Below are 16,297 nucleotides of genomic sequence, written 5' to 3'. Positions count from 1 at the left end.
GATGGTCCCTTCAGATGTGTGGTGTAATTGGATGTCAGTTGAGCTGCAAGTCAGAGATGTTATGTGATAGTCATTTACCAGTCACATGGGTAATATGAGCAGCACATAGCGGAGCACCACACACATGACTGATTTCGTTTACACACAGTGGAGGACTGTAATATGGTGAAAGCAGTGGGTCATTCACTACTCTACGCGGGTTCTGGTGCACGCACAGACACAGCATTGTAAACGGGCACTTCACCTGCTGATATGGCTGGGCTCTGGGGTCATGCATCGGATAGGCCGGCACAGGATACTGTCCTCTGCCGTCGTAGTACTCTGGGTAGCCTGCGCCGTAGTATCCTCCGGGGCCGGGCATGGGTTGAGCCTGTGGATGGGGTGGCCCGTAAGAAGGGACGCCACCTGCCACCGACGGAGGACGAGCCGGGTCGCCATAGGGTGGGGGCAGGGGAGCAGGACCTCCAGGAGGGGCAGCAGGTGGAGGCATAGCAGGTGGAGGCATAGTCGGAGCTGGCTCTGGGGTAGGTGTGGGCACAGCCGCGGGCACCCCTGCAGGCACTGCTGAGGGCATGGCTGTGGCGATGGCTGTGGCTGAGGTTGTCCGTGGCAGGGGAGGCTGCTGGGCGGCAGCTGCCGGCAGCGTGGGCGCTGGCTGGGCAACACCCATGGGCACGCTGGGTGGATGGGCGCCACGCTCAGTGATGGCAAAACCATCGCCCTCTCCCTGCGTGCCCTGCTGGGCATCTTTGGTAACCTGCAGGTAGAAACCGGAACCGGGGGCGTTACCCACCTGTGCTGCTGGATTGGGCAGCTGCGGCTGGGGCGGAGTCGGTGCCTGATTGGAGCTTAGCGATTGGTGCATAGAGAAATCAAGTAGTGCGTAATTTGAAGGCTGATTCTGATTGGCTGCAGAGGAAGAAGGTAAAGCTTGGGAATTAACAGGTGGTGTGGATTGACTGTCCCCTCGCAGTGACTGGTTGTTGTTGACCAGAGGGAGGGGCTTGGCAGCTTCCTTGGTCTCTAGCGCCAAGTTCAGTGGACTCTGATTAGGGGGGAAATTTCTGGAACCTTGAGGGAAAATCGGCGGCTGATTGGCTGCGAGAGGCGACTGTGGATTGGCCAGAGATGGTGGGCGTGCCGGCAGAGGCATCTCCGCTAAGCTGTTGGGGTAAGCGTAGGCCAGGCCTTGCGCCGGGGGAATCACACTGTAATTGGAGGAAGGTGGTGCGATCAGCACAGATTGGTTCAGCGCCTCGGCAGGGGGAGTGGACACGAGCAGCGAAGCGTAGCCCAGACTTGCCTGGGGGGCCAGGCTCAGAAGGCCATGATCAGGCGGGTTCTCCAGGTTCTCCGAGGGTGGTGGTGGTGGCGGCTGTGCCGGCTGTCGGTTGGCGTGCTGCAGGTCCAGGGGACCGTCCTCGGGGGGCTGGATGACCTCGGCTGGCGCCGCAGTGACCAACGAGACGGCTAAGGGAGGGGCGGCGGGGGCCAGCAGGATGTTCCCACTGAGGTTGGCCGAGTTGTTGGGCGCCCAGAGCGTGGTGGCGGGACTGTCGCACAGGCGTCTCGGCGCCGGTCTGTTCAGCCCTGGCTGGCCGCGATCCCCGGCCACCACGGCGACACTCCCGGGCAGGAACTGGGTCTCCTGGTCGTCCGGCGGCTGCTCAAGGTTGCCCGGCAGCGTGTCGGTGGGGGCGACAGCGGTGGTGATACTGTCTGACCTCTCCATCACTACGCGTGCGCGGTCGGCCACCGGCTGCATCTGCGCGACCGGGTGTGTCGAGTGCGAGCGCACAGGCTCGAACGAGGAGTTGGCGCTCGACTGGAACACTCCCACTGGCTTGGGCGGGCTCGGGGTGGGGAAGGCGCACGCCTCACCGGAGGGGGCCGAGTCGATCTGCTCGAAATACCCGGCCGAGGGCGATGCCCCAGTATCCAGGGGCCGGGCGCTCTCCTGCTGGATGAAGGTGCCCATGACGCCACTCTGGTGGCGCCCGCTGTGGTGGCTGACGTTGCTGTGGCACGACGAGACGCTAGCGGAGCGCGCAGGCCGTGGGACCTGATCCGGGGTCTCCAGGTTGGGTCCGGTCTCGTACGGGTGCGGCAGGGGCTCGTTCGGAAGCACCTCCAGGTTCGGGACGCACTCCAAGTTCTCCACGGTGTCGAACTGGGCGCCTGCCGTCGCGCCGGCGGCAGCCCCGAGCTGGACCGGCTCCGGAGCGTGTGGCAGGTGAGAGACCCCGTTGACCTGCGCGTCTCCAGACGGCGTCTCGATGTTCTCCACATCATTGCTGCGAAAGAACATGCCCAGGGTTCCGGTGTCAGAGGGTTGGCTGTAGGGCACGGCCTCGGCCTGGGGAAGGGGTTGGCTTAAATAGCCCTGGGCCTCAAAAGACGCGGAGTTCTGGTGCTGCGGGAGAAAGTGTACAGGCAGGCCCATGTTCTGCTGATGCATGTGTGGCGAGGGGCCAGGGGGAGGCGGCGGGAAAGGCTGCGAGTGGTCACTGGTCGGCTGGAAGTAGTTCTGTACAGACGGAGGACGGCTTCCGTGGTCATACATCCAGGGCGAAGGCTGAGAGGCCTGTGGCTGAAACGGGCCACTTTGCATGGGGGGCGAGGCTGCCTGGGGAGGATCTGGAGGGGAATTGTGGGAAACGTAGGCGGGAGGCTCGCGGGAGTTGAAGTAGGCTTGCTCAGTGGGGGGCGGCTGCGGGGTGAACACGCTAACGCCCGAGGCGGAAGGTGGAGCAGACTGCAACAGCAGGGAATTCTGGGTAAAGGCTGCTGCATTTGGGGGCTGCATTGGAAGGTGGTTGCTGCTGGGAGGTGGAGTATTACTGGCCATGGGAGGCATGGCTTGTCTCCCAAAGGCAAACGGATCAGTCATTGGTTGGGTAGGTGGTGCCGTTGCCATGGAGGCAGAGGCAGCAGCAGCAGCAGCAGCAGCAGCAGCCCCATGTTTGTGGGGGCGGTTCCTCCGGAAGGCGTTGGGCCCGGACGTGGGTGGAGGGCCTCCAACTGCATTTGGAGGGGTTTTGCGAGGAGGGGGCTGCATGACCTCTTCAACACTCCTCTCCAAACACGCACACTCTGGGAAATAAACGTAAATGCACAAAGGATATGTCGTCGCTCTTAAGTCAGGCACTTCAGCCTTCAAGTGCTTAAGAGTTACATTATTAAACAGAAAGTGCCAATTATGAGGTGAAGTTAGAAATTATTGTCAAAAACAAATATTCCTCAACACATAATTACTAATTATATAATTTTATGAGAACAGTTAAAAGAAAGTGACTATGCACATGCTGTGCATCTTGAGTGCTATTTGGGCCTTACTGTAGACCAATGTCAGGAATCTTCCAGCACTAGCCAGATATATCAACAATATGCACCTCAATGTAGCAGTTTACAATATTTAAGACAATGAACACACAGGATTCATTCCTGTTACTTGGTTTAACACCCAGTAAATATAAACCTAAAGTAAACATGTGAAGTATGCCAGCTGTCACATTTGTGGTGCAAATCTGGTTGGCCAAGTAGCCTACACTGACTCCCTCTCTATGCTTGCCTAAGAACAACATAACAATAATTTTGTTTAAACAATGGCATATGGCATATGACATCTTTTGAAGGAAACATATAACAGATTAATTACTAATGTTTTCACATCAGGATGTTGGAGGGTGAGATTAGGTAAGTATCCGGTTAATGACCATATGTAATATTCAGAAATACACATTTTTAACTGCCTTAAGATGCATTGCTATGTGTGTTTAAATGTGAATCACATCATTACGCAACACAAAAGCAGAACGCTGAATAATCTAGCTCTGGACTTTGGCACCACTTGGTTCCTTTTCTAAACAGGATACACGCTGTTTTGGCTCCCTTGCCCATATTATTCTCAGCCATTAAACTGTGACATAGTTGAGGTGTTCTCTCCATTTCCACAATATATCTAACGCCCAAACATAGGTCTGGCCTACTCTCTTCTAAATCAATAGAATTACTTCAACCCAATGCAATTGTATCAGTGGACGTCCTGAGTTGTTATCACCAGGGAAATATCAACGCTCTCTTCACTAGCGTTTGCGTATGATGCCGGTCGGAGAACTCAAATCCTTACTATTAAAAACGTCACATGGCAGCTGACTTAAAGCTTCTATCTACACCCCCACCAGGGTCCGTCTGAGGCCACTGACATTGATGCGGTCAGCTTCTGTAGTGTAAAGCATAGCGAGCTGCTGATTTGGCACTTAAAAATGTTGTCCGAACAGCCGTGTCTTTGGTCAATAACATTACAGGAACTAGATGTGCAAACAAGATGCTTATTGTTAGTATATCTAGCTAGCAAACCTAATACCACTAAGGCACATCTACCTTTAAATGGCTTACAGATTAGCTACCCCTCTCTTTACAACAGTTAGTATGTAACTGAAGTCGCAATATTGTCTAGTAACGTTACAAGTGCAAAAAAATACAAACCACCTGCCTACATAGCATTCATAGCGAGAGACATGGTAGCTACCAAAAGCCGCAATATCCAACCTTTTAGAAAACACATAAGTACGGCTATCTCTCGATGTAGCGGTGCAGCTAAGCTAAGACATGGGAGACATCACCACACGTCAAAAGAGGTGATAAACTAGCTATCACGTTCAATCAGCATCGAGCTCCCAGATTACAGGGTAATAAAAACTGGCAGGTGTTGTCAGGTAAAAATAAACATGTCAAATAGCGAGTGAAACAAATGTTTAAGTATGACTCTAAGGACCTACCGGTCAAATAACAGTAATGTTAAGCTAGCCTGCAAGCTAGTTAGCCAAAAATACCTCTTTCTTACCAGCTTTTCATACTGTTCCTTTAATGTTCATCGCATACACTTTAACTGCAACATCAGAACATTTCAAGAAACTCTGATTTGATCAACTGTTCTGCAGAACTGACATCCACTCCTATTGTGGTAGGATATAGTAATCAAACTAACCATGAAATTGACAACTCCTATGCTGACACAACGCTAGCAAACAGCAAGCCAGAGTTCGCTATCCGGTTAGCACTAGCTATCAAGGCTAGTTAAAGTTACGACATGGAAGTTACCACTTAACCACACACTTAGAACACATCAGAATGAAACAAAGGTATTCGAAAAGTGATTCTGCTTACCACTCGTGTATTGTTGAGAACTGAATCTCAATCTGCGGAAAGATTAATTATGAATTTTCACTAATGTGTAGGGCAGTGAGGCTGGCAGTCAACCGCCATCTTTGCCAAGCACATCCTGCTAGGCGACGTGTACCTGAAACGTCACTATCACAAACACCGTTGCGTCATATTCGCTCTCGAACAGCGAAATGATTTATCCGTGTAAACCAGTGTAGGCCTAATGCATATCTGTGCCTAAAAAAATAAAAAGTAACATTCTTCACTATTTGTATATGTTAGTATTTTACACGGATTGTGCTTGATAAGTTCGAACCCTGAGTTCACACCCGGAAATTGATAGACAGTACTATTGCCCTCTTGTGGTTTACAAAAGGGTTGCTTTAAAATAACATCTTGACAGGTGGCAAACACTCGCTCAAGTCAGAGCCAGGGAAAGAGAGAACTTTCTCTACTACTCTGGCCTTTGTCAAAGAATAAAATTAACGTCGCCGTTTCTGGAATCATGGCGGTGTTCTGCATTCAACAATACAGTATACAATGTGTGCTGCTGGTGATGACAATGACATTCAGCGCCTAGGCTAGGCCTAATTCAACACTTCGGGTGAATGAATGGATGCATGTGTTGATTGAGTAGTATGCTATCAAGTTTCAAGTTTATTTTCATGTAGGCCTACACAATAAAGATGCAACACAATTTATGAAATTCGTAAGACTCAGCTCAACTTCACAGGGTAAATTAGTCATAGATACAATGATCACAGTCATAGATACAATGATTAAATATATCTGTACAAAGAAGTAAGAGAAACTAGAGTGGCTAGTTTTTAAAAAGAGCAAAAATAAAAATGATGCAAAACCACTGTAAATAAATAAGTGGTGTGTGCAGGTGGGTGGACTGTGTTACAAAGTCCATTCCAGTGTGCCTGCAGACCAAACAGGTGATGCAGTAGCATTCATTTTGAACACTGCTCTCTCTCACCTGTATCAGAAAAACACTTAAGTATGGATGCTGTTCATCGACTACAGCTCTGCTTTTAACACAATGGTGCTCATCATCAGAGATGTAGTGGAGGCCAAACACAAGTAAACTCAGTTTATCCACCTCTGAAATTCCATTAATAGAGTTTATCCACCAATTGCAACCAACATGCAAAAATCACACATTCACAATATGTACACTCATCAACACTCTAGGAACCATAATGGTATTGTTATAAACATTGGGCAATAACCTCCACCATCATCAAACATGTTCGGAATGCCTTTTTTAACAATCTGATACCACAGGGCGCAGTCCACCTCATTAAGATCACATAATTCATAGTTTACCCACCTCTTATTTTACCACTGCATCCCTGCTCATCATGAAGCTTGACTCGAATATCAATTTCTCGCTGTGCAGCGGGACACAACTTGAACATGACATACACATACATTCTTATTTTCCACTGTCTTTAAATCAGAGTTGTGGCAATATGGCCAAGTAATTACACATTTTTCAATGGAACGTCAACGTCAACGGCTCCTTGGGTTGGGTCTTGGGTTTTCTTGTCAAGAAACTACAGAGGCAATTGGATGATAGTGACATGTAGTGGACAAACAAATGGGCTGCTTGTCAAATTAAAACATTAGGCTATCATAAAAGAAATTGTTTGCATGACAAAATGTAATCAAGTAATCCCCAACAATGTAGCTATAATCTGATTACACATTTTTTTTATTGTAATATTGGCTGATTATAATTACTGAATTTTTGTAATCCGATCACGTAATCCACTGGACATTCCACGTAATCCACTGGACATTACATGTAATCCATTACTACCCAACCCTGGGTACACATGTAATTAACACTGACTTCTGGTTAATTTCCAACTGCTTTCAAACTGGCTCAGGTAATTGTTACTTAAAAAGCCTTCTCTTGCTCCCACCCAGGTGGAGAACTGTCACCCGGTGTCACTCCTACCTTTTCTCTCTAGGCTATCGGGTCTACTATCCATATACTCTCAAACATGGGCATTTCAGGCAAAGTGCTGACCTGGTTTGAATCCTACCTCACTGGGTGTTCATTTAATGTGTCAGGGCTAGGACACAAGTCCGCATCTCATTGCCTTGCCACAGGGGTGACCCAAGGTTCAGTGCTGGGGCCTCTTATTTTTGCTGTGTACCTCAATGGGCCCAATCATCCACTCACATGGTTTCTCATATCACTGCTACACAGATCATACAGAACTTTATCTATTCTTCCAGCCTGATGATGCCACAGTCTTGGCACAGATCTGGAACTGTCTGCTTGGATGAAAGAACATCACCTCCAGCTAAACTTCTCGAAGACTTAACTGGTCTTCCCAGCCAAACAAACCATATATCACAACATCAACATCAAAACTGACACCCTCCCTCTTGCACATACCAAGGTGGCAAAGAGGTGTCATGATTGATGATCATCTGATCATGTTGCTTGCCTCTGTCTCCCGGTTGTACCACTTCGCACTATTCAATATAAGGACAATTAGACTGTACCTTACCCAACACACCACCCAGCTCCTACAGACCATGGTTATATCACACCTTAACTACTGCAATGCCCTCCTCATGGGTCTTCCATCTTGTGTGGTCCAGAACGCTGTAGCCCATCTGGTTTTCAATCGTCCACAAAGGGCACATGTCACCCCGCTGTTCCCGCTGTTCATTGAGCTCCACTGGCCTCCCTTAGGCGCATCACAGTTCCTCTGCCTTGTAACAGTGGTAAAAGGGGAGTGTACTGTACCTATGTTCCCCGCTTTGTATGGGACCGGGGAACATAGGACCCTTTTTTAAAACCCTAACCATAACCCTAACCCTAATCCTAACCCTAACCCCGAGCGGGGAACATAGGACCCGGGGAACATAGAGATGACCCTACACAACACAATTTAAACAACAATTACAATTTAAACAGCAATTACAACACATAATATAATGGAATAAACCGTGGCATACCTGAAGCACGAGAAAGAAAATAAAATACATCAGGCTGGAAACGAGCAAGGTGCATCACAGCAAAGTCCTTTTAGGCAAGTCCCTCCACTCGGCGGCCATATAGCAACGCTTTTTGGGCACTCATTGGGCATCCTATTCAGCAGAAATGTACGTGCGCAAGGCTTCACGACACCTGTCTTGCTCCAGCGGCGAGTTCACAACACATGATTGGGAAGATGTCTTCACAACACACCATATGATTGGCTCAATGTATTCACATCACACCACATGATTGGCTCAATGTATTCACATGTCGACGTTTTGCCGAGGAAAGGGTGGGATATGTGTAGACAACGGCCATATTGGCGTTACAAACTAACCCCATGCATTTCTATGGAGGATTTTTTGAGTGCTGTGTCTCCTCATTAGAAAGTCTCTGATCACAGTCAGTCCCTGCCAACAGGTAAACCACAATCAAAATATGGTACACAAAAGTTTACAAACTAAACTATCGACACGTACTTCAGGATACTGTCTGCAAGCTAGCCTAGTTCCACTACACCTGCAGCCACACTAACAAGCTGTAGCATGATAAATCTTTATCATTGTGCACTGTTATAAACATGGAATTGAAACAAGCATCTCATACAAAAGGTGTACAATACATTAGAACAGTTCTCTCATTACTAATACATAACATAGAATTCAAATATAAAAGACAAAAGAAATCTAAAAAAACAAAAGAAATATGGCACATTTTAATAAGCTACCACATACCTCTGCCTTGGGACGGTGGCAAAAGAGGCAGAGGAGGGGGCTACATGAAAACTTAAGGGGTCCCCAGTGTGGGAACCAACTGTACCTACTGTACACCAGAGGCGTGGGAAAATGTGCACACAGAACTTAGGGAAAATGAACTTAAGTTAAGGAAGCACAATCAGGTACATATCAAACGTTAATTTTCTCGTATTTGAAAAAAATGCCCAGATCCGTTTATTGGGTGCCACGGATGTCTATCAAATGCGTCTCTGCTATAGCTCATCATCATCTTGCTTTCCCCCTTGTTCTGTGATTGGTTCCCTATCTGAGGCAAAAATTAGGGCGGTAGTTTCCAGGCTGCCTTAGCAGCGTGAATCAAATCGCGCGCAAGGCAGCATGGGAACACCCAGGCTATAACTCTGTAGTTTATGAACTATTAACTCTGTAATACTTCAATCTTAATAGCTTAAAAGTTATTATATTGCTGTAGTTGTAGCTCTGTAGCTATGTTAAAATGCTTAAATGTTAGCTGAACTGATTCCATTGCTTTAAGTCGTTTTGGATAAACGTGTCCGCCAAATGATTAAATGTAAATAAAATAGGTATCAGATTGTTGTTTGACTCTTTTACTACACACATGAGCAAACAAGGCATGTAGATTCATCATGTGCTAACTTCATGTAGGCCTACTGCTCTTTCTTTTTTTAAATATTCCACCTTCCATGTCACTCTTTCTCTTTTTCACCAGCATAAAGATGACATGGTTACATCAATATAATGTAATTTTTGGTGCACAAACAACATTCCCACCTGGAGAAGCCCAACATACATTAGAATGGTGTTCGTGGACTTCTCAAGTGCCTTTAACACTGTGTGCAACCCTACCTGATGGGACAGAAAATACTCCAGATGGATGTGCGGAGGGGCCGTATGACACCTGCTTCCAAATCTGGACCCCCCCCACCACCACCACCACCGGGCCTTGTCTTCGACACACCTGTTTTACCCCTCAGTTTGTTCACTAAACACAATATCTCACTTTTGCCTGTCCTCCACAACCACTTTCTTCCATTGAGCAACAAGGATGCATTCCCATTTATGCACAGCATTAGATCACCATAGGTGTGTCTTTGGTTTGAAAAATGTTGGGAACATAAATGAGATTTCACACAGGCTATTCGGCTACCCATTACTGATATATTGTGTTGTCTGTTTCTGCTAAGATGAACTAGTCTGAATAGCTTACAAAAATGCACCAGATTTTGGGATACGGCAGGGCTTTAAAATTAATACTTTAAGTACAGTGCCTCTAGGATATTGTTAGTGCAGCAATAAGCAATACTACTGTATAAGAACTGTGATACTGTAGTCAATTGTTGTGTCACTCTAGACTGTAGACCAGGGGTCTACCTTTTTTCCTCCTAGAGCTACTTTGACAAAATATGGTTGAAAGCTACTAATATTTTATAGGCTAGAAGCATGTATTCACATAGCTGATCTTTACCCAAAACAGCTGAATAAGTTTTGTATGCATTTTCACACTCGTTTCAATTCCTTACCTTCTGTCTTTATAGATTGTTAATTTGATTTGATAGGAATTTTATCAGGTTTACCAAGAGACTTTTGTTATCAAATTCGCAAACATTTTCCTTGAACCTTATTTTGAGAGCTTCTCAGAAACAGGTGGGGAGCTAGGCTACTGGTAGCTCGCAAGCTGTTGGAGACCCCTGCTAGACTATGACCCTTTACCAAGCATCTGACTGTTGGCCTACCACTGTTACAATCACATAACACTAAAACAACATTTTTGATAATGATATTTCATAGAACACAATTTGGGAGTACATTTTTTAAAAAGCATCTAACTGGTGGGAGAGGGCAATCTTCAAAATGTAAAAATAATTAACCCTGTGTTTATTATAGGTATTATTAAATCAACATGTGTGTGCAGACAATCACTTAGGCTGCACTCTTGGGCAGGCACACAGGACTTAATGTTCTATATAGGTCAAGGAGCCTGGGCAGTAACCCACCCTACCTCCCCCACCACCAACCCACCACCAACCCCTTCTCATTAACGGGACAAAATAAATTTGTGTAGGCCAAAATATATCCTATCGTGTAAGATTTTCATTGTAGCGTAGTCTTTCCCTCAAGTAGTCTATCAACTGAATACATCGTAAAAAATGTTTTGTTTGCCATTAATAGAAATAAACCTCTATCTGTTCCAACATCTGTTTGGCACATAATTTCTTAGATTACTAATTATTACTTTAAAAGGTATATCACAATTCTAATCTGATATTGCATACATATTATATATATATTTCATATGCTGTCATTCGAAACTTAAATTTTTACGTTTAGAGAAAAGTTATTTATTTAGAAGCTCTTCCGGGTCACGATGACCTTTCTATATGAGCCGATGCTGTGCCCTCCATTTCCTTCATTCCGCTGCTCGCGAAATAGCCGGCTTGTGGTGGAAGACTAGCTTGTGTGTCAGGGTATCATGCTGTCGGTTCGTGTCGCTGCGGCTTTGGCCCGCACCCTTCCCCGCAGAGCCGGATTCGTGAGTATTCTACACTTTATATTTGTTTCATTAGATTAATGTTTGGAAGATTTTATTCGACTTATTAAAATGAATGTCATCCACTTGAATGACGAGGACGGTCTGCCGCGGACCGCCATCTTGCACACAGCGGGCCTGCTGCACGCGCAGCCAGTCAGTGCAACATTATTTAATGTGAATATCGTAGATGACAATAAGTTATCTAGATCTTTGCATTAATAGACTGCCACTGATGCAGTTGAATGTAGCTCGACAGTTCGGACACAGCAGGCATTGGGTTTTCAATGGCTGACATTTGACAGTGAAGGTCAGATGCTAATGTTAGCAACTTTAGCTGACATTTGTGGGAGGTGGTGTCTGATCATAATGTTAACGTGTTGTAGTTAGCTAGTTACTGTTAGCTAACTTAAGACACCATGTTCTAAATTGCATTTTGGAACAATTCCGATGGCAGTTAAGTATTTAAAACGTAATATTAGCTATGCGTTAGCTAATGTTACTCAGGCTAGGACATGGTGATGTGTATTACTTTTGTGCAAAACTCGTTAGCACAACTCGTTAACGTTAGCAACGCTCTGAGTTTAGCACTAGGCTTTGCATATAACGAACGTTAAGAACTAGGTCGTGGCGCAGGTGACATTGGTGAGCTAGGTTGCCAGTTAGCTTTAAACTGGTGATTGACAAAGAGTCGTGGATTACCGTAGCCTAGCTGTAGGTTGACGCACTAACGTTAGTGTTAGGGTGTTTATACCCTTTTGTGTGCGGAAAGGTGTCCTTGTAGCGCGAAGACCGAAATAAGCATCTGAAGGTCAGAGCCTGAACCGCCTGAAGACAACGATCTAAGCTTACCTTTCTTGTAATTGTCGTGACTATTTATCACTAATAATATTGAATTCTCCTGTTTTTTCAGATCCCTAAAAATGTCGCAGCAGCTTGCGTCGGGGCCAAAAATCTACACACCACCAGCCCATGGCTGGCGAAAACAGGTGAGGTTGGATTTCTGAGCTTGGATTGGATCATGGAGTTGTCTTAATTTAAAGAGTTAAATGTAACATATCTGTGTAATTGTCTGCAATGGCATTAGGAGTAGATGTCATGTGCAGGTCTAATTTAGTCAGATAAGTCAATGTCAGGAAGGTCATTGTTTATAACAAACATAATTTAATTCTGTCATTTGTATAGCGCCTATAACCATTGAAACTGTCAATGTGATTAACAGCATACGAGTCCCTTAGAGCAAGTACTAAGACTGGCCAGCAAACTCCCTTTAATATAAATTAAGTTATAGTTTTTCATACACGATTGCTTGATGTATACAACAAACAGTATGAGAGATTCGAGCTGTAAATGGGAGCGCCAGCATTTAAGTTGCAGAACAGATTACTTACCATGTGCTCTTCAAGTTAATATCTTAAGCATAAGGGCTATGAAGAGAGAAACTGTCAGTGAGTGCACTCATTTATATAATTAGGAAATGGGCAGGCAACAATATGTATAAACATGCCTCATAAGCAGAATGGAGGTTGTGGATATCGGTCAGTTTGGTGGCAATGAGCAGGTTTCTGGAAGTTGACTGTATGGCAAGACTACTCTAGCAGACTACAGTGGAGATGGTGTAGATAAGAGGGCATGTATTTGGCGCCTTGGACAGGGCTTGGTCAACTTCAGCTGTTTACAGTAACATGTTATTGATGCTAACTGTTAACCTGAATGGTTTACAGGAACTGCTGAGGTCTCCAGTATCCTGGAGGAGAAGATCCTGGGTGCTGACACAGGGGCTGAGCTAGAGGAGACCGGCCGTGTGCTGTCCATTGGTGATGGTATTGCCCGTGTCTATGGCCTCAGGAATGTGCAGGCAGAAGAGATGGTGGAGTTCTCTTCTGGCCTTAAGGTGAGCTGAACACCAAAGTGAAATGACCTTCTCCCTCCTTTGGGAGCCGCACATGTTTCATGGTGATTGCATGAATGCAAAGTCCTCAGTCTTAACTGGAACTAAAAATGAAATGTTTTCTCCTCAGGGTATGTCTCTGAACTTGGAGCCTGACAACGTTGGTGTTGTGGTGTTTGGTAACGACAAACTGATCAAGGAGGGTGACATCGTGAAGCGTACCGGTGCCATTGTGGATGTCCCAGTCGGTGTGGAGCTGCTGGGCCGTGTTGTGGATGCCCTGGGTAACACCATCGACGGAAAGGTAAAGGCGTTTGCATGTGCATGTGTACGCGTTTGCTTGTTTTGGTAGTGAAGGGTGTTAATTTTGTGATCACTAACTGTGTACATTTCGCACGCAGGGTCCCATTGGCTCTAATGAACGCAGGCGTGTGGGTCTGAAGGCCCCTGGCATCATCCCTCGTATCTCTGTGAGGGAACCCATGCAGACTGGAATCAAGGCCGTGGACAGTCTGGTGCCCATTGGCCGTGGACAGCGTGAGCTGATCATCGGTGACAGACAGACTGGGTAAGACATGGACTATAAAAGTTAATTGATGTGAAAAGCTTGGTAGATTGGCAGCATGGCTGACTAAGCTGAAGTTTCTCTAAAGAGAATCTACCATGATGCTAACAAATGGAATATCCCCTGCATACAGCAAAACTGCCATTGCCATCGACACAATCATCAACCAGAAGCGCTTCAATGAAGGAACAGACGAGAAGAAGAAGCTGTATTGTATCTACGTTGCTATCGGCCAGAAGCGTTCCACCGTGGCCCAGCTGGTCAAGCGTCTTACCGATGCTGACGCCATGAAGTACACCATCGTGGTGTCTGCCACCGCCTCTGATGCCGCCCCCCTGCAGTACCTGGCCCCCTACTCTGGCTGCTCCATGGGAGAGTACTTCAGAGACAATGGCAAACACGCCCTGATCATCTATGATGACTTGTCTAAGCAGGTAAGTCCTTGCCTGTCCTTTACATTTCAGAAGTAGCTCATCCCATGTCAACTGCGATTGGACTGTGGTGGATGTATTCAAATATGGTGTCTGATTTAAATTGGAATGTATATTGGTGTTGGGTCATAGTCCCTCATTGCTGAGATACAAACCTGAATTGTGTTTGGTTGTGTTCCATAACCTTTCCCCTTCTCCCTTTGCAGGCTGTTGCCTACCGTCAGATGTCTCTGCTGCTGCGTCGTCCCCCTGGTCGTGAGGCCTACCCCGGTGATGTGTTCTACCTCCACTCCCGTCTGCTTGAGCGTGCCGCCAAGATGAACGACAACTTCGGAGGTGGATCCCTGACTGCCCTGCCAGTCATTGAGACACAGGCCGGTGATGTGTCCGCCTACATCCCAACCAACGTCATTTCCATCACAGACGGACAGGTGCGGTGTCGTACCTCGGCTTCTTTACAAGACGTGTCCTGATTGTGTGTTCTGTTACTGGTTACTGATATTCATTCTCCTCCTCAGATCTTCCTGGAGACAGAGTTGTTCTACAAGGGTATTCGGCCAGCCATCAACGTGGGTCTGTCTGTGTCCCGTGTGGGTTCAGCTGCCCAGACCAGGGCTATGAAGCAGGTGAGCTCTCTGAACTTTATATCTCCATCAGGTCATCTTTTATTGTAATTGCTATTAGGATGGGGATGCTCATGTGTCTTGCCTGTTTCGCTAGGTGGCCGGTACCATGAAGCTGGAGCTGGCCCAGTACCGTGAGGTGGCTGCTTTCGCTCAGTTCGGTTCTGATCTTGATGCTGCCACCCAGCAGCTGCTGAACAGGGGCGTGCGTCTGACTGAACTGCTGAAGCAGGGACAGTACTGTAAGTACACATCTCCAAGCATTCATGTTTACACAATATAAAAACGCGTGTTAAGAATTGCCCTTTGAGGCGTTGCAATCCGACTGCTTTTGGTCGAGATTGTGTCAGGAGGTGGCATAGAGAAAGGGTCTACGTCTACACTTGGTACCCATAATGCCATGGGTGCTTAGTTTGATTAATAGACAACACAAAACTTAAAATTAGGTTCAATTTGACTTTCTTAGGATTAATTATTTTTGCAGTTAAAAACAATGGTGAAGGACGGGTTATTGAAGTAAACAACAGTTGATAAATTTGTCTTAACTGCATAAAGAATAAACTCCATGAGTAATTGTGGCTGTCTTTTGCAGCTCCCATGGCCATTGAGGAGCAGGTCACAGTAATCTATGCCGGTGTCAGGGGACATCTTGACAAGATGGAGCCCAGCAAAATCACAAGATTCGAGAAGGCTTTCTTGCAGCACATTCTTAGCCAGCACCAGGACCTTCTTGGTGCCATCAGGTAAACAAGTGTCAGTTTGGTGTTCCTTTCCTTCCTTGACCCCTCCAACCCCCAGTCTAATTCAATATGCGTTTTTTTTCCAGGGCGGACGGTCAGATCTCAGAGGCATCAGACGCTAAGCTGAAGGCACTCGTCCTCCAGTTCTTGTCCAGCTTCGAATAAGTTTCCGCTATTTGTGTTGTCCATATTTGCATAGTGCTCCAATTTTGTTTCTACCGACGTCAAAAAGTATGCAGCACTTGATCTTTATTGTACAGAAGTCTCCCAACAGAGAATAAAGTGTTCTACTCCAACACAACTGCTTTTGTCTTCAGTAATAGACCCACTGCATTTGACTGTCACATATCACATTCATATATTAACTGCAGAGAGGGACTGGTACTCTCCAAATGAACCTGAATGACGTTCCATTACTCTGTACCAAATAAAGTTTCTCAGCTGTGATGGCAAGTCTTGGTTCTTGAATGATCTTTATGGCTCTAGTAGAAGAACTTAATGACAGGATGTTCTTGGTCTTTTATTGCCTTGGACATTTGCATAAAATAAGTGTGGACTTGGTTGTTCATCTGTTTTTGTTGAAAAAACTGGA

At 46.2% G+C, this 16,297-nt stretch overlaps 3 protein-coding genes and 1 non-coding gene across 12 annotated transcripts in view; 3 read left to right on the top strand and 1 right to left on the bottom strand.

Moving 5' to 3' along the window:
* sec16a (SEC16 homolog A, endoplasmic reticulum export factor) overlaps positions 1–5,376 on the bottom strand; it is a 19,136-nt gene extending 13,760 nt beyond the window's left edge. For 3 of the 9 annotated variants that reach the window (XM_042059253.1, XM_042059255.1, XM_042059256.1), the window contains exons 1-2: positions 5,170–5,371; positions 245–3,093 (exon numbers count right to left, since the gene is read on the bottom strand). In XM_042059253.1, coding sequence (XP_041915187.1) covers positions 245–3,058 — 2,814 coding nt within the window. In that variant the 5' untranslated portion in view covers positions 3,059–3,093; positions 5,170–5,371. Of the gene's footprint in view, positions 1–244; positions 3,094–5,169 lie in introns of all 9 variants that reach the window. The other 6 variants (XM_042059251.1, XM_042059254.1, XM_042059257.1 and 3 more) reach the window with 5 other exon arrangements.
* The window catches only part of LOC121680082, a 136,677-nt gene that overhangs the window by 114,727 nt on the left and 5,653 nt on the right, over positions 1–16,297 (top strand). The window lies entirely within an intron of this gene.
* Positions 11,314–16,158, top strand: atp5fa1 (ATP synthase F1 subunit alpha). The gene is made up of 11 exons (XM_042059267.1): positions 11,314–11,458; positions 12,369–12,444; positions 13,180–13,349; positions 13,477–13,650; positions 13,748–13,914; positions 14,045–14,345; positions 14,549–14,773; positions 14,861–14,968; positions 15,063–15,207; positions 15,558–15,708; positions 15,792–16,158. The coding sequence occupies exons 1-11, from the start codon at positions 11,399–11,401 to the stop codon at positions 15,868–15,870; spliced, it is 1,656 nt and encodes a 551-aa protein (XP_041915201.1). The 5' UTR covers positions 11,314–11,398; the 3' UTR covers positions 15,871–16,158.
* On the top strand, positions 15,264–15,397 carry LOC121681108. The gene has a single exon (XR_006021983.1). It is a non-coding gene; the product is annotated as a small nucleolar RNA SNORA17 (small nucleolar RNA).

Source organism: Alosa sapidissima, chromosome 13 (genome assembly GCF_018492685.1).
Source record: "Alosa sapidissima isolate fAloSap1 chromosome 13, fAloSap1.pri, whole genome shotgun sequence".
NCBI lineage: Eukaryota > Metazoa > Chordata > Actinopteri > Clupeiformes > Clupeidae > Alosa > Alosa sapidissima.
Note: the sequence above shows the minus strand (reverse complement) of the source record. Positions and strands in the feature narration are given on the sequence as shown.

Excerpts from the sequence above, each read along its gene's own strand:
- atp5fa1 (XM_042059267.1), top strand. The coding sequence starts at position 11,399 with ATGCTGTCGGTTCGTGTCGCTGCGGCTTTGGCCCGCACCCTTCCCCGC. Across the intron at positions 11,459-12,368 it reads TTCCCCGCAGAGCCGGATTC|ATCCCTAAAAATGTCGCAGC; the intron begins GTGAGTATTCTA and ends CTGTTTTTTCAG. Across the intron at positions 15,208-15,557 it reads GCTGAAGCAGGGACAGTACT|CTCCCATGGCCATTGAGGAG; the intron begins GTAAGTACACAT and ends TGTCTTTTGCAG.